This window comes from Notolepis coatsorum (assembly GCF_963971535.1).
Source record: "Notolepis coatsorum genome assembly, chromosome: 4".
NCBI classification, from domain to species: domain Eukaryota; kingdom Metazoa; phylum Chordata; class Actinopteri; order Aulopiformes; family Paralepididae; genus Notolepis; species Notolepis coatsorum.
The window spans coordinates 166,395,273-166,418,781 of NC_140168.1; the positions used below are offsets into that span (position 1 = coordinate 166,395,273).

Consider the following 23,509-nt stretch of genomic DNA (forward strand, 5'->3'; position numbering starts at 1 on the left):
GGACAAACTTCAAAGGCGGAGAAAGAGAGCTGAGAGAGAGCTTCCAAGCTATGGGCCCAGAACTTAAGACCCACCTCGCTCCATCCCAGATTGACTTCCAGTTTAATCCCCCGAACGCACCTCACTTCGGTGGAACTTGGGAACGAGAAGTACGTTCAATAAAGACAGCCCTGTACGCCGTGCTTGGGGCCCAGACCGTGGCGGAAGAAGTCCTAATGACAGTCCTCACGGAGATCGAGGGAGTATTGAACTCAAAGCCCCTCGGTTACGTCTCAAGTGATGTAGCAGATGTCGACCCAGCCACCCCCAACACACTCTTGATGGGGCGGCTGGACCCCGCGCTACCACAGACAATGTACAGGCCTGAAGAAGCGAACGGCCGAAGAATGTGGAGGTACAGTCAAGTATTGGCTGACAAGTTTTGGAACAGCTTCCTACTCCACTATCTACCGTCTCTACAGACCCGCCAGAAATGGGTGAAAGAGAGAGACAATTTGACAGAAGGGACAGTCGTCATGATTATCGACCAGTCACTACCCCGAGCTATGTGGCCGGCTGGCCGCGTAAGCAAAGTGATCACCGGTGCCGACGGAAAGGTCCGAGCAGCCGAAGTGCTCGTCCAAGGACGGATCTACACCCGACCCGTGGCGAGGCTAATAGAACTGCCAAGGCTCCCCGATACTATCGATGACGACCATGACCCCATGACTTTGTGAACTGCCCGACCCCTCACAACAGACATTGAGTAGTGGACAGTGCGGTTAATCTGTCTCTGCTTAGCTAATTAGGTGGGACTAATTAGGGGGCGGCTGTTACAAAGGATCAGATTAAACCGAATATATATATTTATTGATTGATATATATTGCATAGTATTTGTATATCGTTTGATATCCCTTGTATATTCCTTGTACATATACACGGAATGTCCCTTTAGCCTAGTACAGACCATAATATTTCATTCTCCTATTGGACAGCGGTCCACAGGCGCCAGAGCCATGCCTCCGGAGTCAGGTTCAAAGTCACCATCAAGACATGTCTGTGCATGCCCGGCCTTGCCCAGGGATACGAGACAGAGATGAGGTTGGCACTAGTTTGTTCGCCGTGCATATAAATATGGCGCAGGTGAATACAGAAGCACTTAGTCAGAAGTCAAGAGTTACCCAATAAGTTGAAGCCTCACCCACGATACTCCGTGCGGTGAAGTATGGCCTGTTTGGCCCCAAATAGAGCATTGAGACCGCGTGCGAATTGATAACTGAATTGTCAGAGTTTGGCGCTATACCGTCGAGTGCGACATATTTCTATTAAGTCAGTAATAGTCTATTTGTGTATAGTGTATCGTGCGGCTAAAGTTCTACAGTGACCAGCATCACCAACGCTTCCTCGTACCAGCTAGAGTGCTTATCCAGGCTGGGCTGCTTTCATGGCGCTTTCACCCGAGGAGACCTAGACGAGAACCGTGTGGACATGTACACTGGATTAATCTACCCGACGACTACATAGCCCTTTGCGGCTGGATTATATTTGTTTTGGTCCTGTGATTTATGGAGCGGAGAATCGCCGACGCCTACACGTGTTGGATTTACCCTGTGAGGAGACCAGTCGAGTCGGCGCCTCAGAGAGCCTGAGGCCGGCTAGCTTTCTTCACTGTGGAGCTACAGTCTACGGAGAACAGCTGTATTCGTCTGTGGATCAAGAGGCTATTGCACCGTCTCCTGTACTTGGAGTCTCCTTAGTCATCGTTGACCAGACTCTCTACTACCGACAGATCCTCTACCCCTGCTGGCTTACAACCGGGGGGACCCTTCCAGTATCTCCCGCTATATATTACTAGTGTACCATAGATATAATTCCCTAAGATTCAGGTTGTATAATTACCTCCTGCGTAACCAGAGAATGGACATTCATTATTGATTTGCCTACGCACATTCCTTTGCCTTATAAGCGCATCCAAAGTAAAATACAGAGAAGTATATTATGTACCTTTTGCTGCAATAAATACTTAATTAGCACTTTGTGTGGAACCGATTCATTGTGTGAGGTGTTCATCATATTTATATATCATGTACTGTATGGCCAGTAATTAAAGTACATAAAGCGGTAGTGGTTTAATGATACCATACTTATCAATACAGTCAGGGAATTGTACCCCTCAGTTACACTTCTCATTGGTTGAAAATGGCCTTCATGTTTGTACATCGTCACCTGTTGCTTTGGCATTGTACTACATGTATATTACATCAGTGTTAAACCACTGTGAGCGGCCCGGAGCGGATTGGAGCGGAAGAGAACTCTCGCTCCGGACGTCACGCCGACCCATTTTAAAACCCACTCCGTCACTCACGTCAAAACCGCCCGCTCCGCTCCCCGCGCCGCTCACATGGCCTGATGCGGACACATGCAATTTGAAATATGAATATAGAATATCAGGCCTATAAACATCTATGGATATGGCCAAATCTCATTAATCCAAACCTTTATTTATTCTTGAAACGACAATCGAGTTCACCCTCATTTTCAATGTCGTCGAGACTTTTCAATGCATACATTTTTTTTATCAACTTTTTTTTATCCTATTTTTCTTGTATTTTCCTCCCATCCCAATTTAGTCGTTATGCCAATTCCCCCTTCCCGGTCGTTGCGCACATTTGCCCCCTACTTGCCGGTCTAGGGAGCCCTGAAGTCTATCACATGCTTCCTCCGATACATAGGAGACAGCCAGCAGCCTCTTTTCAGCTGGCAGCGAGGACTCTCATTGGCGTGGGAAGCCACTCTACCTCACCCAGATCCCTCGCTGTGCAGGCGCCCTGACCGACCTGTAGGAGTCGCTGTTTACAACAGCCAGATTACCACCCACCGGCTTCCCTCCCGCTGACACTGCCAATTGTGTCAGTATGATGACCGGCCAAGCCGGAGGCACCGCTGACAGCTGGATTCGATACCAGTGTCTCTGCGGTGGTAGACAGACGCTTAGTCCGCTGCGCTACCCGGCTGCACCTAAAATGCATACATTTTTTATAATTTAATAATAACGCTATCTATATAGCACCTTTCACACATGGACCGCCCCACAAAGTGTGTTAATTCATAGTTAACCCTCTAAAGCCTACATAGACAATAGTTTGCCTGGACATAGTGTTATATCTTTGCCAATTCTAATTTACTTTTGTTTATTGATTTATTATTTGTTTTCATATTTACATTTTACATTTAGTCATTTAGCTGACGCTTTTATCCAAAGCGACTTACAAGCTGAGTAACAATGTTCAATATTTGGACCAATATCTCCCTGCAACTTAAAGATCTATACCTTTGTATGGATTCATGACGGTATACCTTCATATTCAGTATACCTCCCAGCCCTACATCAAAATATCTTTTCATTTATTTTATTTGTTATTTTTGACGATATATGATAGCATTAGCTACAGTATGTCCACCAGCCATTAAAATCCTCTGGTCGTCATTCACTCACCTTGAAGTAGAGCTGCACTTTGTCCTGGAGGAAGCGGGGGTTGTCCTTCAGGGCTTGTCTGAACTCTGCTACACTGTTGCTTATCTGCAGCAGCTCCACAGGATCCCCGTCATGGTTCCAGCATGATGCTATGTACTAGATATACAGAGAAAACATGATGCTGTGTACTAGATATACAGAGAAAACATAATACTATATAGGACATTTAAAATCAACCAAAGTTGCACCAAAATGCTTTAGAGTATAAAGAAGACAAATACAAAGTAAATGCAATACAATAAATACACTAAATCAGTGGTGCCCAACCAGTCGATCGCGATCGACAGGTAGATTGCGGGCTGATTTCAAGTAGATCTCGATTAATAAAATTAGATTATAAAAATAAATTTTTTTGTGCAAAATCAACTCTGCCTCTCCTTGTTAACTACAACAAGCAATGCTGTTTGTTATTTAAGATGAGGTCGGACTCGGCACTGACAGATTTGTGTTCATTATGCTGCTTTTATAAAGCCTCAAATGACGGCTTACAATATACAATTTTGGCTGATAGCTCTCGGCTAGGTGGTAAATTAAAAAGTAGATCTTGGTTCAAAAAAGGTTGGACACCCCTGCACTAAATAGTCACAACAGGACCAGGGATGTATGGCCAAGACTCAAAAAGGGAACAGTTTTGACCCAGTGGACACTGACTAGCTTGGTTAGCAAGCCGGAGGACACTGACTAGCTTGGTTAGCAGGCCTGTGGACACTGACTAGCTTGGTTAGCAGGCCTGTGGACACTGACTAGCTTGGTTAGCAGGCTTGTGGACACTGACTAGCTTGGTTAGCAAACTTGTGGACACTGACTAGCTTGGTTAGCAGGCCTGTGGACACTGGACACTGACTAGCTTGGTTAGCAGGCCTTTGGACACTGACTAGCTTGGTTAGCAGGCCTGTGGACACTGACTAGCTTGGTTAGCAGGCCTTTGGACACTGACTAGCTTGGTTAGCAGGCCTTTGGACACTGACTAGCTTGGTTAGCAGGCCTGTGGACACTGACTAGCTTGGTTAGCAGGCCTTTGGACACTGACTAGCTTGGTTAGCAGGCTTGTGGACACTGACTAGCTTGGTTAGCAGGCCTGTAGACACTGGACACTGACTAGCTTGGTTAGCAGGCCTTTGGACACTGACTAGCTTGGTTAGCAGGCCTGTGGACACTGACTAGCTTGGTTAGCAGGCCTTTGGACACTGACTAGCTTGGTTAGCAGGCCTGTGGACACTGACTAGCTTGGTTAGCAGGCCTTTGGACACTGACTAGCTTGGTTAGCAGGCCTGTGGACACTGACTACCTTGGTTAGCAGGCCTGTGGACACTGACTAGCTTGGTTAGCAGGCCTGTGGACACTGACTAGCTTGGTTAGCGAGCTGGTGGACACTGACTAGCTTGGTTAGCGAGCCGGAGGACACTGACTAGCTTGGTTAGCGAGCTGGTGGACACTGACTAGCTTGGTTAGCAGGCCGGTGGACACTGACTAGCTTGGTTAGCAGGCCGGTGGACACTGACTAGCTTGGTTAGCAGGCCGGTGGACACTGACTAGGTAAGGCAGAGCATCATATTCTCCACGAATGTCTCACTAATCTGCAGAGGTTCGTTTCTGCCTAGCTTAGCACAATGAATGGAAGCGGACAGTGCCGGTTAGCCTAGGCATTGTCGAACTAATACCTCTCCCGAAGGGTAACCGGCACTGTCCGCTTCCATTCATTGTGCTAAGCTAGGCTAACGTGCAGCCAGATAGCTTCCTACTGAACGCACAGAGAGGAAACTGGTATCTATCTTCTTGTCTCTCTCTGGAGAAGACTGTAAGCTAATTTCCCCAAATGTTGGCGTGTTCCTTTAAGGGCTGAAATTAAGCTACAAGAGAGACAATGAAGGCTGACCTTCTAGTGCAGAACACACAGTGGTTAAACTCACCAAGGCCAGGGAGAGAAGACACAGTGGTTAAACTCACAGAGGCCAGGGAGAGAACACACAGTTGTTAAACTCACAGAGGCCAGGGAGAGAACACACAGTTGTTAAACTCACAGAGGCCAGGTTGAGGCCAAAGCCGGTGGATTGGTGTTTCATCTGGATCTCGATCTTATGGAGAAGAGCCTCGATTCTCTCTTCTTCAAAGCCTTTACTGTGTGAGCAGGTGGGGAGACGTGTTCATTATTATCACGATATCATAGAAAGTATATCAGGCATATATGCTGAAGGTGCAAATACAAAGAATAAAGTAAATAGTCTCCAGAAAAATTGTTTCTTTAGATTATATTTAACAGACAACATTTCACAAGATTGAACGACTCACGGGACAGTTAAAAAAAAACGTACTCAATGATGTCGTCGATGGTTTGGTTGATGATGCGTTTGACCATCTCTATGTCCTCTTCAGACATCCCCTGCAGGCCGATGCTGAACGACGCCTCTTTGGTGCTGCCGTCATACCTGGTGAATAAGAACATTCAGCGCTACATGAAATACACGATAGAATTAAAATAGAATCAGAGTAAATTGAATTACGCCTATAATCTACTGTTAGTACAGTTACTTGTCCATAGTGCCGCTACTTTTCAGCGGATTGAGACGCATATTTTTCCTAGACATTCACAGAAAGGTAAATAAACAATATAAGTTGTATTTTATGGCAATGGCGTTGAGGTTTGTTCGAACCGTGAGATATAAACACGACAATCACGTCAATATTTTTAAAGGTGACATGCATTATAAATGTCATTTATCTAGCATTGTATTATAGTAATAGGAGTTAGTATCAATGTGTTTTAGTGTCTAAATACCATATTGGCGGATTGCTCTGATTCAGCTCAGATCATTTCCTGCTCCAGTAAATTAGGCCATCCTGATTTGAAGACCCGAGTGACGTTACTCAGGCTCTGGGTAGCAGACAGTGATGTGATTGGCTCTGTGGTTGTAGCTAATGCCCGCCCACAATCTACCTAGACTGAATACACAGCGAGTGGAAACCACTTCCTCATACTGCGGAGAGAGAGAGAGCGAGAGAGAGATAGAGAGCATTCGGGAGCACTTGGGGGGGGGGGGGGGGGGGACCTGCCGCGCGCGGCACACACCCCCCCCCCCCTCTCTCTCTCTCTCTCTCTCTCTCTGTCTACCAGTTGCAGACTGTGTGGACTGACTTGTCACTCAAAGTGCTTATGGGCGGAGCCAGGCCTTAACAGCCTGAAATCTTGAAGCTGAAAAATGATGGTTTTGAGTACTTGATTAGAAATATAAAACAATGAATTTTTTTGAAAAAAAACCTTACAGATGTCTTCAATAGACTCACAGGAATTGTGTAAAGTTGCCCAAATAGTGCTAGGAATAGCAACGCATGTCCCCTTTAAGATCTTCCGTTGTCTGTGGCTGGTGTGAGCTGGGTAGTGTAGTTTTAGGAAAAGCCCTGGGTCTCCTCTTTCTTAGGACTACAACTATTTCATGACGGCCTCCTGTCTAAATCCTCCGATTTCCGATGCAGGATTTTTATAAGCTCATATTTAGTAAGTAAAGTTTATTTATATAGCACCTTTCACAGACCAGGGTCACAAAGTGCTTCACATAGCAAAAACATCAATAAAATGCAAAAAGATAGCAGCATGGTAAAAGAAAATAATAAAAAACATGAAAGATCAGCAAAACCAAAACAGATAAAAAAGACATAAAAGATTTACACGGAGCATAATTCGCCAAACGCCTGTTTAAACAGCACAGTCTTTAGCTGCGTTTTAAGTGTTTACAGAGACCACAGATCTAAGGTCCAAGGGCAGAGCATTCCATAGCCTGGGGGCCACGGTTTCGAATGCTCGGTCCCCCTTTTTTTTTTTTTCAATCTAGACCGGGGGACAGCCAGCAAGCCCTGATCAGACGACCTGAGCGATCCGTTTGTGGTGTATGGACGCAGTAGGTCGCAGATGTAGACAGGTGCCTGACCATGGAGTGCTCTATATGTGATGACCAGAACCTTAAAGTGAATTCTGAATTTGATGGGGAGCCAGTGCAGGGAAACTAAGATGGGAGTGATGTGGCAATATTTTCTAGACCTAGTCAGCAGCCTTGCGGCTGCGTTTTGGACCATTTGTAGCCGGCCCAAAAAGGATGCATCGAGGCAGGTGAAAAGGGAGTTACAAGAATCCAGGCGGGATGAAACAAAAGCATGAATAATCATTTCCAGCTCTACCTGGGACACAACAGATAGAAGTTTGGCGATATTTCGTAAATGGAAAAAACAGTTACGTGTCAGAGATCTAATGTGGTGATCAAAGTGCATCTGCTGGTCAAAGATCACACCAAGGTTTCTGAGCTTGGGCCTCAGAGTTGTTGAGGGTCCCCATGCATGTGGCAACTTCTGAGGTGACTTTTTCTGAGCCTATAATAAGAACCTCAGTTTTTTCTGCGTTTAACTGAAGGAAGTTGTTTGCCATCCAATCCTTGACAGCAGTCAGACAGTCAAAGAGGGCAGATAATTTGTCAGATTGTTCGGGCTTGAAAGAGACATATAATTGGATATCATCAGCGTAGAAATGATAAGAGACCTCTTTGAATTGACTAATGATTACTCCCAGGGGGAGCATGTAAAGTGCAAACAGAGTAGGAGCCAGCACAGAACCCTGGGGCACGCCACAGGACAATGGAGCAGTTTCGGATGTGAAAGTGCCAGTAGACACAGAAAAACTCCTATCTTACAGATAGGAGGAGAACAAGTCCAGCACACTCCCAGTGATGCCAGCCCACTGCCTAAGTATTTAGATCAGAATCAATGCAGTGGTCGACACTATCAAAGGCTGCAGTTAAGTCCAATAGCACCAGCACAGATCATTTCCCCTCGTCAGATGATCTCATGATGTCATTTGAGACTCTGAGGAAGGCTGTTTCGGTAGAGTGCTTCTGACTGAAACCAGATTGGAATTTGTCGAAAATAGAGTGTGCATTTAAGGCAGCAGTGAGTTGACTGGCAACAACCTTTTCAGAGATTTTTTAGATAAACGACAATTTTGATATGGGCCTATAATTTTTGGGGAGGGGCGGATCAAGGTTTATCTTCTTTAACACTTTCATTGCCAGCCATGCGGTGCGCCTTACCCCCCCTTGAATGCCACCACCCACTTCAATGATAGAGCTCTCATATTTGCAAACGCATAAACTATGTCTTAAATTATGGCTATGTGTCTAACCTGGCCGTCGCTTATCAATGACTTGTTTGCAGTCAACATTGTCGAAATGGATAGTTTTTTTTTTATCAGTTAATTTCCGTTTTATACCATTTTGAAAAACGCTTGTTTTTTTAAGTTTCAGGAAAATATAAAGATTCTGTGATAATCGCCCTTTACTGGAATATTCTGGAATACACAAAAAACGTTGTAATTTTTTGGCCTATTTATGAATTGTTTTCAAATAAACGTTAGATTATCGATAGTATATGTGTACGTATGCACGCTATAGAAGAGAGCTGAAAAATTGATTCTCATTTCCTGATCAGCACACACACAGGGCACACGTTGATATCTCTGTGAAAAAAGGTCTGATTATCCTAAGACTGGTAAAATAGATTCCTTACCTCAGATCAGATGTTCTCCAAAAAGATTATTCCAATTCCTGATCGCCATTCCAAATATCGATCGTGTTTATTGATCCAACGCTGGGTACTGGAAATATGTATTCCACGCTGTTGTGATGGTCCACAATGAATCCGATCCTCTCGGGTGACTTGCCCGAGAAGTAAAATGAGGAAGCAGGATTTTTTTTTTTACCATGCGTTTCATTCAATCCATTCCAAAGGGGTGCAGTACAACAGGGAGAGACTATAGGGGGCGGTATTTTCTCAATGGAGCTCAGAGAGTTTGCAGATTGATGAAATATGAATTCAAATCGCTAATAATCATTTAAAAAAATATATATCTCTCGTCGTTGGCACTGAAAGTGTTAAGAGAGGCTGAACAACTGCTTGTTTAAAATATACTGGGACACAACCAGTTTGAAGTGAGCAGTTTATAATGGCAACCAGACATGGAGCAATGGAGGTGAGTACATCTTAATTTTTTAGCATGCATGTCGGTATGAGGAGGTTTTCATAGATCCCACTAGTTTTATAAGGTCCGACAGGGAGATGGGAAGGAAATCATTAAGAATTGATGGGCGGGAGGGGGTGGTTTGAGGGAAGGTGAGGGAGGGGATGATGTTGGCCCTAACATATTCAACCTTGCTCACAAAGAAGGAGGAAATCACTACAATCCTTGTTCGAGAATATGGGTACAACCGGGGGAGCGGGGATGACAATATTGGCGATGGTGTCAAATAAAATGTTTGGATTCCGCTTACTGGTTCTAATTAGTAATACCGGTAACTAATTTAGCTAATAACAATTAAAATCATTGCTAAACAAACATAGTGCTGAAAATATACACTTTAACCTCTTAACTGCTGCTTTGATAGGGTAGGGTATTTTCTCTTGGTTACATGAAAAATAAACAACATCACTTAATATGGACTGTATTGATATGTTTGTGACGTGAAATAAATCTCGGAGCCGATTGGCTTTAAGAGGTTAAGTGCTATTCCTTGTTCTCATCACCATTTCCTGTTTGGATTTAGTGGTCATTCTAATATTGGCTGTTGTTGCTTCTTGCCAAGTTGATTAACTTATTGATTGATTGATTGATTGATTGATTAATTGATCGACTGTATGTGACTCCATGTATTACGTTGAACAACTCCACCCATCGTTTGCCATATTATGTGTGATGAGGCTGCCTCCCTCATGACCGAAACATCACCTCAACACTTTGATCACCGGGGTTAAATTCATAATTTACCATCCCTCGCCAGCCCTATTTAACATGGAGAAGTTCCCCTTCTTTGCAGGGCTATAACTTTTTAAATTGTATTGCTAAATTGACATTACTATGGCCCATTCAACGTCCTATATCTATTGTTCAGGGTGTAGCAACGTTATACTTTTTCATTCACATATTCATACTAAAATACGGTCTAAAGTATAAGTATGTTTTTATCGTTTTCTGCAGCTTTCTCCAGAACTTGATTTATAGCCCTAAATGCATTATATTGATGATCAAATACAGTTTGGTAGGAATCTGTGCGAGATAAAAAATGTCAACTGGACGTGCTTCTAGGAGTTACTACGTATGATCTGATGTTGACCGGATGGGCAGGGGGTCGTTTATAATTCCGTGGGCAACGTTATATCATTCATCTAGTGTGGGTGATATGATCATCAGAGCAGTTTATATGGAACACGTTAAAATAAAACGCTGAATCTTACCGTAGCTTCCTCATAGCGTTGGGCGATGAGCGTGGAGCAGAGATATTCCTATTATGGGATGTAGAAATTAGAGCCATATGAAATCCGTTTTATTATTTTCCAAATTCCATTTTATTTTTTCCCAAATTCCATTTTTTCCGTTTTAATATTTCAGAATTCTGTATTTTGCCTTTTATGCTCATTTTACCATCAGAAATAGTGTCTAATAAGTGGGAATGAATAAATGTCCACAATTGAATAAGATATAACAGTCCATTTAATGTTTTTAAGTGCTTCAACTCAGAAATACAGTTCAATTTTACACAATATGTTTCAATTAATATTGTGACAAAATAAAAATACATATTTCAAGTGTAAACAATAGATACAGCTAGCTACTACTGACATTATCACAATGACAATGTCAGTAACCTAGCTATATCTATTATATTGTGATGAAATATAGTAATGCATAATTTAGGCACCTTTAGTTTACTTTATTTCGTTTATAAAGGACAGTGTATAATGGCAAACGTTTGCATTAAACAAATGGATGAGTGCACCAGATTTAGCAAGAAGCTATCATTTCCATCTATAGTCCTATGTACTGTAACGTTTCATAGCTATTTAAATTTATTTAGATTATAAAGGGCAGTGTATAATGACAATAGTTTGCATTAAACAAATGGATGGGTGCACTAGATTTAGCAAGAAGCTATCATTTCCATCTATAGTCTTATGTAATGTAACGTTTCATAGCTATTTAAATTTATTTAGATTATAAAGGGCAGTGTATAATGACAATCGTTTGCATTAAACAAATGGATGGGTGCACTAGATTTAGCTAGAAGCTAAACGTCCTAACGTTATAGCTATTTAATCACAATAGTGTCGCAAGTGTTTTTGCGGGTCCAGTCCACGGAACGTTGACAGAATTAGCAAAACACCTTATCACCGGAGGCATAAAAGTCATTAGGATACTGTTCTGCTCTGAATTGAGGGCTTATTGTGGAATAGTTTAGCTTCTTGACGATGTTAACACAAGCAGCCAGACGCTTGAGCACCGCGGCTGTGTTGTGTGTAACACGCTGTAGCGTCCCCGCCTCCCCGGTCGCGTGTACACCAAACGTTCCACCCAAAAACGAAATTTCAGTCCAGATTAGGCCAAATTCTGCAATATTCCACGTTTTGCAGTTGATTCCATTTTTATTGGTTAATTCCGCGATTCCGTCCGCGATTCCGTGAACGCGGATTTCATATGGCTCTAGTAGAAATACCCGATCCATTTCCAGGTTGTATAATAGTATATACGTCCAAATCATGTTGTTTATCGAGTTATTTGCAACCGATCGACATCCATTGTGTCAAGATGGAGTCCTGCTAATGATAGCGAGTGCCCGGACGAAATATGGGTGAGCACCACTTCATCCGCATCACTTCCTGTTTGGGCGAGCGGCCGATCGGCCACCAGATGGCGCTCTTGAACCGTTGGAGAATTGAGAGGGGCTCACCAGTACATATAATGTCTCCGGGGGAGAAATATGATTTCGATCACAGATTTTTGAAATATTGATATCAAAGTATAAGCGTCTTCGGCAGAATAAGCATGGCGGGAAAGACGCTGAACAGCGTCTCCGGCGATTAAAGTGTTAAAAAAAGAAAAACAATAACAATAAAAGCACCCCTTCTCATAGTTTATAAAGGAAGAGCCATTCATTCACAGCACATAATTGTGTACCTATAAATACACAATTTGACTGCTTTGTGTGTCATTATCTGAATGCTAGGTTGTGGTTACGAGACCGTACCCGACGACGGAGGAGAAGTCTGTGCCTATCTTGGGTTCGATGAGGGCCTTGTAGAAGGGAGAGTTGGGTCCAGATATCATTAGAGACGACAGCAGGCTGAGAGTGAAGCCTTCAAACGTATCTGTGATACTGGAGACATAGAAACATATAAGCCTTCAAACGTATCTGTGATACTGGAGACATAGAAACATATAAGCCTTCAAACGTATCTGTGATGCTGGAGACATAGAAACATATAAGCCTTCAAACGTATCTGTGATGCTGGAGGCAGAAGACATACAGGAGGTGACAACATACCCCCCACAAATATCCCACTGTAAAATATCCCACTGTAGTAACTTGTGGTAAATAGTACTTGGATTCACAAGGATTAGAGCTACTCAGGATGGGCGAAGGGGCCAAAATGTCATATCACAATGTTTTTCTTAGTTCTGCGGGTATAACAGTATTTAGTTTTCCAGTCCAAAATTACAATCTGATATCATCTTTTTATGTCTTTATCTTTTAATGCAATTACCTTGTTGCTTATTCAAATGGTATTTTTTCATCAAATGCCCATCACAAATTATTTATAATACTGTTGCTGCAATGTACAAAAAATATGTATACTGTAAACATGCATACCTTATCAGCTTGTTCTGATGGTATACATCCCAGTATACCTTATTGTAAGTGCTACTATACCAACAAACAACACAATACAATACACTTCACTACAATACAATACACCACTACAATACAACAAAATTGGGGATTATTTTCTCAAATAGTTTCTCTCATGACCGAAAACGAATGTTATACTATATTGATCAAGAGGAGGATGGAAAAGGCTCAAACTCACTCTCCCAGCAGGTAACTCATACACAGCGTGTTCTGCTTGGCTGGGTCTGGGGCCATGGCATCCGGGCCGCACGTCACATGGTCTTCTCTCTGAGTGAAACCCAAAACATACCCCAGTACCATGTTCAGTTCCGTTCTGTTCAGCACACACATAATAAAAACAATGTAGACTGATGTACAGGATCAACTACTACAGGACTCACCGGGGCGCTCCAGTGCGTCTGGGAGGGGACCTGCGTGTTGGGCTCTGTGCGTTCAAACCTGGACAGCGCGTCCTGGTGGATCTGCTTCAGATGTTGCTCCAAGGGCAGGTCTCCATAGGTGAAGAACCTGAAGGGAAAGATGGTGATACTGTTATGCTTCATTTACATGCAGACAGCAAGCAGCAAATCATTATCTCTCTCTCTCCCTCCCCCTCCATACCTGGTACACAGCGTGTACTGAACTGAAGGTCCTGTACCAAAATGGTTCAGTACGAATATGTGTACCGTTTAGGGCTGTCTTAAATACTTCGAAGCTTCGTTCGATGGCACAAGCTTCGAACATAAAAAAAAATCGAAGTAAAAAAAAAAGAACATTTAAAAAATATATATATATTTTTGCCTCAAATCTTGCACCTCCATTCCAATTAAACGAAAGTAAGAGGCGGCTCGACTCCACCTCTCTACAACAAGCACGTGGAGATTATCTGTGTTGAAAACAACAAGGACATGTGCAGCAGACATGTCGACGAAGAAGTCATCAAACGTGTGGTTACACGAGTGCCAGATATGCCAGAAGAAAATGGCATATCACAACTCTACAACAACTTTGTCAAATCACCTAAAAAACGTAAGTATCGTTGTACATGACGGCGACGCCACACAAAACATTAATAAGGCTATGCCTATGCTGCTATGACTAATGTGTTACCAAGTTGGCTAATTTAATTGTAATCATCTGCTTTTGTAGGTGCATTGTCTGATAATTAATTATAAATTATAAATTAAATATAATATAATTGTTTGCTTGATAGACGAAGGTTGCAACATAATTATGTAATGTCATGTCGTTGGCTGTGAGAGCAGCCCCACTGCACTCAGGCAGCGCAGCCGAGTGAAACCTTGTTGGCTGCGTCAGTCACAAAAGGGGCTACTTAATTAATTAATCAATCCAATCCACTTTATTTATAGAGCACATTTAAAAACAACAAAGTTTACCAAAGTGCTGTACAAGTCCCACAACATAAGATAAAAAAAAAAAAATAAAAAAAAATATTATAATACTTTTTTATTTTTATTTTTTTCTCCAAAGCTTCGAATAAAAAATCGAAGCTCGGCCCTGAAGCTTCGATTGCCAAAAAAAGCTTCGAAGGTCAGCCCTAGTACCGTTACACCCCTATAGTATAGGGTTTTTAAATCACAGCATTAGTAGTGTGTTTTTAAATCACCACTATCTAAACACAGCATTAGTAGCGTGTGCCTTTAAATCACGAACTATCTAAACCAGGGAGGGGCAACTGGCGGCCCGCGGGCCGCATGCGGCCCTCACCAACGTTCCATGCGGCCCCAGGCCAATATTAAAAAAAAAAAAAAAAAATTATAATATTTTTTAATTTTTTAAATTTTTTTGTATTGTATTCGACTAAGAAGAGTTGGCAGTCAACTATGGCTCCTTTCGATCGATTAGTCGACTATTTGACTAATAGGGGTCAGCCCTAGTGTGCACATATTCAACGCTGTTGAAAGTGCCGTGCAGCAATATGGGGGTTTTGATAAACTGTCGGCTGTTGTTACCGATGGATTCGCCGGGCTTCTAAGGCAGAGTGGCGTTGAGTGTCCAATGCTGCACTGCATTATAGGTATCAGGTATAGGTATAGGTATCAGGTAAGTTCGCTAACATAATTTCCATCTATTGTGCGTCACTATAATGACCAATGCGAGTCGAGTGTAGTCAAATTATATGCGAGAGTCGTTAAATCGTTTTTCTTTTTTTTTATCTGATATAGGAGGCTCTCTGTGCTTGAATACAGCCATGTTATGGATTTGGTTACCAAGGTTACCAATCTAATTCGTGGAGGCAACAGGTCACTAAACCATAGAAAGTTTGTCTCCTTTTTGGAAGAGATGGACACTGATTATGGCGACTTGCAGCTACACACAGAAATCCGATGGCTGAGCCGTCGGAAAGTACAGGAGCGACATTGAAACACTGCAAATGCAATTCAATGATCGGTTTGAAGATTTCAACGGCATGCAGTCACGGATAGCGCTGTTTGCCGGCCCCCTCACCGCTACGGTGTCAGAGCAGCCCCCACCGTTGCAGCTTGAACTGTGCGAGCTACAGTCAGATCCTTTTTTTCAAGCAAAGAGAAATGAGAGGGGAATTTAGTTTTGGAAACTGCTACCTGAGCCCCGCTTCCCACTCCTCAGGGACTTTGCCCTCTCTATGGCCAGTATGTTTGGGAGCACATACATACGTGAGAGCAATTTCTCAAACATGAAGCACATCAAGTCAAAGGAGAGAAACAGGCTGTCGGATGAAACATTATTTTATCTGATACAGATTGCATGCACAAACATTGAAGTTTACATTCCTGCTATTGTGCGCCAAATGGAGAGACCACAAGTGTCTCATTAAAGACAGGGGGGGGAGGAGATGATGAAGAGGTGTAGAGGGGGGGAAGGAGATGATGAAGAGGTGTAGAGAGGGGGGGAGAGATGATGAAGAGGTGTAGAGAGGGGGGGGGAGATGATGGAGAGGTGTAGAGAGGGGACCATTATTATTATTATAACCATTATTGACCCACTGTGGGGCGAGGGTGAATGTCATGCCAGTTTGATAAAGGGTCAATGGGAGGTATGTAGTATTGCACTTTACTTTACTTGCACTTTACTTGTTTACTTTTGTAGTGTTCAGATAACACTAATAACACAAACACAAAGCAGCATTCCTGCTGCATTTCACTACAACAGTAAATCAAAAGTACAATAATAAATGATTTTGTTAAATGTATAAACTTGTATCCTGCTACTAAACAAAACATTCCTGAGTGCTTCATATCCATAACATGCATTTCAGTGTTATAATGTTTTGTTTAGTAGCAGGATAAAAGTTTATACATTTAACAAAATCATTTATTATTGCACTTTTGATTTACTGTTGTAGTGAAATGCAGCAGGAATGCTGCTTTGTGTTTGTTGAGCAGTGGGCTTTAAGTTCATACATTTATTTTATTAGAAGCCTTAATTATAATTGATCATTTTTGTATATATTTGGGGTTACAGCAATACTTTTAAATTCAGCTGTTTATAAATTCATAAAGTTGAAATTGCATTACTAAATGCATTTGAAATGGAATAAAAACAAAGTTACAAATTATAATTGTTTATATACCTTATTTATCACATCTGTGACTATTATGGGCTATTTGAGTGATGGGGTACTACTGGCGGGACTGCCGATAAACAATGCGGCCCCCCAGATTGATTGTGGACATTTTGTGGCCCTCACCATATACAAAGTTGCCCACCCCTGATCTAAACACAGCATTAGTAGTGTGTGTTTTTAAATCACCACTATCTAAACACAGCATTAGTAGTGTGTGCCTTTAAATCACCACTATCTAAACCAGGGGTGGGCAATTATTTTTCCCGGGGGGCCGAATGAGCAACTGAAAATATGTTGGAGGGCCGGGCCAAAATTCCAAACTCAATTATGCATAATATACATTTTATTTCTATATAAAAAGCAGTAAATGGAATTTTTTTTTTACCCCTGGTAATAATGTATGTTATTATTTGGCAATTAAAAGGTGAGGTTAGCTTTCAAAAATATCATTTATTCAAATAGAATTTATTTCCAAAATGATAAACAAAATGTGAAACATTAATAACAAAGGGCATGTATGAAAAAGTGCTATACAAATAAAGTTATTATTTTGAGTTTCATATACTATTGAAACAAGGATTTTCTTAGCTTTCTAAAGACATCACATCATCTTATAGCCAAAATAAACAAGACATGTCACTGAACTGTGTAAAGAAAAGTGTCCCAGTAGCCTTTTATACTTTACATGCCTATATTAAACATTTAATGTTTTCAGAACTGTGCAAAAAAAAGAAAAAAAATACCAAGTGTCCCATTTCACTTGTTATATTTCCACATTTTAGTGTTATTCAGCTCTTTTCTTTTTCATTCAGTGTGATAAATCCAGTCTCTGTTGAGCTTTAACAAGTCCATCAAAGTCAGGTTGCATGTCTGAGGTGGAGATGCAAAGCACAGCTGCCAGATGTTCATCAGTGAGAGAGGATCTGTACCTGGACTTGGTGAACGTCATGACTGAGAATGTCTGTTCACATATAGGTGGATCCAAAGAGAACCAACATCTTCTGAGCATGTCTTCTCATGTTTGGAAAGTTCTCCTCCTTGAGAGCAGAGTAGAACTCTAGCAGTGATGCTGACTTAAAGTGCTCTTTCAGTAGTGAATCAGACTGCAGGTCAATGAGTTCAAGCTGAACATCAGTGGGTGCACTATCAACACTGCAGGTAAAGGGAGAGGAAACCAGCTGCATTTCATCCTCAACCTTTTTTAAATCTTGAAAACGCCTTGAAAATTCATCATGCAGTGCTCCCAACATGGATGAGTACCTGTGCCGGTGATCAGCTGATGGTTTGACTTCTTTCAGGGTTTTCATGTGTTTGAGATTGTTGCTGCCTAGTTGCCTTGAAATTAATTGCAACTTTGTCATGAAGGCTTTCACATGGCTATGCATTTCATGAGCAAAAATGCCCTTGCCCTGCAGTTGTGTGTTCAGTAGGGATGGGTACCGTTCACATTTTAACCGATACGGTACCGGTACCTGTGAATCGATACCGGTACCCAACGGTACCCTTTTTCTGTACTTTAGTCTCCAAAAATGTAATCTACCTACCTCAGTTGTGAAAAAAGAAATCCAAACTTCAAATAACCACACTTTCGACCGTTTTCGGCTTGCCCCGACTGCTTTGTTGTTGAATCAAGTCAAATCCTAGGTAAGCGTATATTGTGCGTGTGAACGTTGACATGAAAAAAAAAAAGTATAAAAAAAAAATAAAAAAATAGTGTAATCTTTCGCGGGCCGGTCAGAATCATCCTGCGGGCCGTACAATGCCCAGGTCTGATCTAAACACAGCATTAGTAGTGTGTGCCTTTAAATCACCATTATCTAAACACAGCATTAGTAGTGCGTGTGTTTTTAAATGACAACTGTTACAAATGTTCTTGCATTGCTGGAGTGGGATGGTCTGTGTTTGCAAATTTGGTCTGGTTTGGTCTGTGTTTTGTTGTGGGGTGTGATGGTCTTGATGTGTGTCTATACCTAGTGTCTGACCTGTTCCCAGGTCAGATTGTGTGTCTATACCTAGCGTTACTGGGGTGGTAGTGCTTGGCATGGAAGTGTCTGAGCTGTTCCCAGGTCAGATCGGGGATGGCCAGGGGCTCTCCTCCAGACACCACAGAGTAGGTGTGGTCCGGGTACAGCTTGTTCTGCAGGTGCTGGGCGTAAACACGCTCGTTGTCCGACTGCGAGCGCACAAGAGAACACTTCAGTAAACATCACCAGTATGAAGGAAAGGATTCTGTCAATCAACATCATCATTGTAGGAAAACTAGGCTACGGTTATAGAATTCTGAACTATTCCTTTAATTTGTAGGCCAATATCTTTAGGTAGCTCATAACTTTAATATTCCATAATGCAGTTCTACATTCATGCCAGCAAGAATGTTCAATACATTTTTATATATCATATTCATATTGTTTTTTTTATATAAAATGGTGGATATCTTGTTTTTACAACAAAAACTATATTTAATAAAACATAACACAACAAATCCATCTCCTTATCTTCCCCATCCACTGACACCTGGTTAACACTACAGGTAGTTCTAAAGGTATAGATGACGGCACTTCCGCGTTACATTGAGCTCATGGAGGAGAGAGCGGGCAGAGAAAATGAATTAATGTGGATGAGAGCCTCGACATTACAGCTACAGCTGTGGGGGTACTGGCGACATGGTCCAATAGACTTGTATACGCCAGTCTCCTGAACACAGAGAGAACAGTCCCAAGTCGATCTGCACATTCTCTGCCGAGCTATTGTCACTTTTCTGCACCTACTCCCGAACTCTGCATGCGCAGATTGATAAACCTAGATCTCTGGACAATCCAGAGAGACTCTGTGGGCAATCTGCGCATGCGAAATTCGGGAACGTGTTCAGGTGTATACAAATCTATTGGATCATGTCTCCAGCACCCCCCCCCCACAGCTGTAGCTACAACCACTTAATGTCAAGGCTCTCATCCACATTCATTCATTTTCTCCCCCCCCATGATTTCAGAATACCGGAAGTGTTGTGGTGGTCTATATACCGGTATGTATGCAGGCCTAATTACAGCCATTTGAAATAAAGTAATCTTACAAAAGCCCCCTTCATCTCGTTGAAGACCACCCCTTTGAACATCAGAGGGGAGCTGGGGTCTGTGGGGATCTCATTTTCTAGTCTCCAGCCTTCTTGCCTGGAAACAGATAGAATACTCTTTAAAGGAACACGTCAACATTTTGGGAAATTAGCTTTTCACACAATATCACAGGTAACCCAAAGCTTGAGCAGTTTTGTACACATTCAATTAGTTTTGACAGTTATTGAGAGTTAATGAAATTATGTAGATGAGAGAAATAGGGATTGAATTTTAATACAAATAACGTGTAAACATGTTTGTGAAACAGTGCCATGTGGATATTATGTGAATGGGAGTAATAATCATAAGCAGTTCACCGCGTTTGATGTTTTATTTATTGATGTAAAAACTCATTGAATCTGACCAGAAATCCTGCTCTCGTAAACAAGGAAAGAAGACAGCGTCCAGGTAGACTGACAGGAGGTTCTGGAAGTCCTTGGGGTTTTGGGTGGAGAAAGGATACATGGTGTAGTCACTGGCTGGGGATGAAGAGGAGCATTAGGAATACTACAGAACGCACGCACACACACACGCATTGGAATTGGGGTCAATACATTACACTTTCAATTTGATCCAATCAATTAAGGGAGTGGATTTTCTCTGGTAAATCCCTTGATATTTTGGCATGAAATGGTTGTCTCATCACACCTATGTAAATTTTACGTTTACATTGCACTACTTTTATTGTCTTTTATACATATTCTTATGTCTGCAATTTATGCATTGTTTTTTATTGTCAATATGTGTGCTGATTTTATGCCTATGTTAATTTGATACTATATAGATTGTTATTCATATTTATTATAGTTATATTGTAGAAATGTGTGCATTGAAATGTCATCTGTAAAGTCTTGACGAGATTGAAAATGAGGGTGACCTCAATTGTCTTTGAGTATAAATAAAGGTTGATGGAATACCAACCAATCTTTGTTGTTTACATTTTTCAATTGATTACATTGAAGGTCAATTAACACCATTCCCTGTGAGACAGGGATTTCCTTGTACTTAGGTTGTACTTTAGTTTGTACTTAGGTTGTGCTTTAGTTTGTATATTTGTATAGTGTGTTGGGGCTTTATTCCACTTTTACTTACTTTTCTTTACTGTATGAAGCACATTCTCAGGGGCTCATAAAGAATCAAGCATTTCACTGTAATGTACATGTACTTTAAACATGACAAATAAAAGCAAACTTGAAACACACGCGCAACACACAAACACGCTAACCTGTGAAGGCATTCATGAAGGTGGAGAGGGACCTGTTGAGCATCTTGAAGAAGGGGTCTCTACAGGGGAACTTCTCTGAGCCACACAGTACTGTGTGTTCCAGGACGTGTGGAACCCCTGTACTGTCCAAGGGAGTGGTCCTGAGCTGGACACTACACCGGTTGGAACACGTATAGGAAACATTAGTAACAGCCCCCTATCTTCACCATAACCATATCTCTGTGTTGAGGCTCTCTTCTTCTCTTCTTTTTACTATGTTATGTAACTTGTACTGTATGTTATTGTTTCTTGTTTGTGTATTTGTACTCGCTCTGGTGGCAAACCATTGTTTCCCCTCAGGGATTAAGAATAAAAACCATACCAACTAGTGAGATATATATCCCTAGCTGTCATATTCACTTCAGTTCACCATAGCTAGTGAGATATATATCCATAGATGTCATATTCACTTCAGTTCAGCATATCTAGTGAGATACTGTATATATCCATAGATGTCATATTCACTTCAGTTCAGCATAGCTAGTGAGATGTGTATCCATAGATGTCATATTCACTTCAGTTCAGCATATCTAGTGAGATACTGTATATATCCATAGATGTCATATTCACTTCAGTTCAGCATAGCTAGTGAGATGTATTGTGTATCCCTAGAATGTCATATTCAATTCAGTTCAAAGCCCACACACAAAAGTTAAATGGAAAATCACTTGATGCCATCACAAATTCCAGCTTATGGAAACAGTTCTGTGTTTATAGATATTAACTGAAATGCCCAAGATCACAATGTAGATTATGTTTTAGGGTGGATTATGATTGGTAGAGACATTGATCACAACACAAGCCTACGTTTAGAGACCTTGATCACAACACAAGTCTACTTTCTGGACATTCAAAACATGTATTTGTTTTGGGAAAATTGTACGCAGCCTCCTGTTAGGATTGGTTTGTGATAAAGTATAAAGGGACCTCTATGGAGAAACCACGGCAATGCCCCGAGAAGAAGAAATCCTTTCAAACCAAAATGGCTGGACGTCATTTTAGCACATCAGCATGGCTGCCTGTCAGTCAGGTAGTAACTGTTTGGACAGACCTGAAGAGGTTGTTGGAATCATCCCTGGCGACATGCAGGTACTGAGCTCCTGTGTTGTCGTGGTTCAGCTTCACGGCTGTGAGGAACAGGTCGGGAACAGCAACCACCTAGAGAGAGAAAAGAACAGGCATTTATATTTTAAATGACATGGATCGTTCATGCGTTCCCACATCCCTTTATACATGACTTTGTGGTCAAGTGCCTTTTGTCAATATGCCTTAGAGACATGATTAGAATATAGATGTGTTGATGTGTGGCCTACCCCAGGCACCATGGCTTCCCCGGATTCAGAAAGAGTTTTTGCCATGATGACAACCCCGCTGCTCGCGGAGGACCTTCTCTCATGGACGTCTCATCTACCCGGGGTTCTGCCGCGAGGAATACGCTGTCTATGGGCCCAGGGAAATGGGAGACTTTCCCCCTATGCAGCGCGCACTTGCGACGGCAAGCCGACCAGCCCAGCGAGGAAGACATGGCTCCTAATTCTCCTACTCCTGATGTCGGGTAACGTGAAACCGAATCCAGGCCCAGAACTGTGTCAGCTGCAAACGCCAGAGGAGTTTAGAACGAAAGACGGATTACGTCTTTTTCACCTTAATGTTCGCAGCATGATTAATAAGATGGACTCCCATCAGAATATGGGCCGATTCGACTGACTGATATCATTGTCCTTTCTGAGACGTGGCTCAAAAAGTCGATTACAAATTATATGATAAATATAAAAGATTACAATGTCTTTAGAACAGACCGTGTGGGGAAAGGGGGCGGGGTTGCGATTTATGTTAAAAACCATTTAGACTGCACCTGCATCGAATCCCTAACAAAACCGAAATGCTTTGAACTCTCTGTAATTAAACTATCGCTCCCAAATGGTTCAGACATTATAGTGGTCGGATGCTACCGCCCGCCCGCTGCCACAAGCGAAGCCACGAACATACTCTCCAATCTTCTCCATAACTGGACTAAATCCGAGATGGTTCTACTCGGAGACCTAAACTGGGACTGGCAAACGGATTTACAAAACTCTTTCAAGGACACTTGTGACTCTCTCTGCTTGGTGCAACTAGTTAACTCGCCAACTCGGTTAAACCAAAAAGATTTAGAGAAGTCCACTTTGATTGATGTTATTCTTACAAATGCACCTCACCGTTTCTCCGCAGTAGGCACGTTTTGTAATGATATAAGCGACCACTGCGCAATTGCTTGTGTGAGAACCTGTAAGGTCCCTAAAGGAAAGCCACGTTTCATTCATAAGAGACGATTCAAACATTTCGATGAGCAAGCGTTTCTACATGATGTTTTT

At 42.0% G+C, this 23,509-nt stretch overlaps 1 protein-coding gene across 1 annotated transcript in view; it reads right to left on the reverse strand.

The window, feature by feature from the left end:
* The window catches only part of pitrm1 (pitrilysin metallopeptidase 1), a 77,656-nt gene that overhangs the window by 48,308 nt on the left and 5,839 nt on the right, over positions 1 to 23,509 (reverse strand). Inside the window, exons 3-13 of the mRNA XM_084313076.1 lie at positions 22,207 to 22,313; positions 21,117 to 21,268; positions 20,256 to 20,370; positions 19,852 to 19,948; positions 18,794 to 18,954; positions 13,615 to 13,741; positions 13,413 to 13,501; positions 12,572 to 12,700; positions 5,828 to 5,941; positions 5,537 to 5,633; positions 3,477 to 3,611 (exon numbers count right to left, since the gene is read on the reverse strand). Of these exons, the coding sequence (XP_084169202.1) occupies positions 3,477 to 3,611; positions 5,537 to 5,633; positions 5,828 to 5,941; positions 12,572 to 12,700; positions 13,413 to 13,501; positions 13,615 to 13,741; positions 18,794 to 18,954; positions 19,852 to 19,948; positions 20,256 to 20,370; positions 21,117 to 21,268; positions 22,207 to 22,313 (1,323 nt within the window). The remainder of the gene's footprint in view (positions 1 to 3,476; positions 3,612 to 5,536; positions 5,634 to 5,827; positions 5,942 to 12,571; positions 12,701 to 13,412; positions 13,502 to 13,614; positions 13,742 to 18,793; positions 18,955 to 19,851; positions 19,949 to 20,255; positions 20,371 to 21,116; positions 21,269 to 22,206; positions 22,314 to 23,509) is intronic.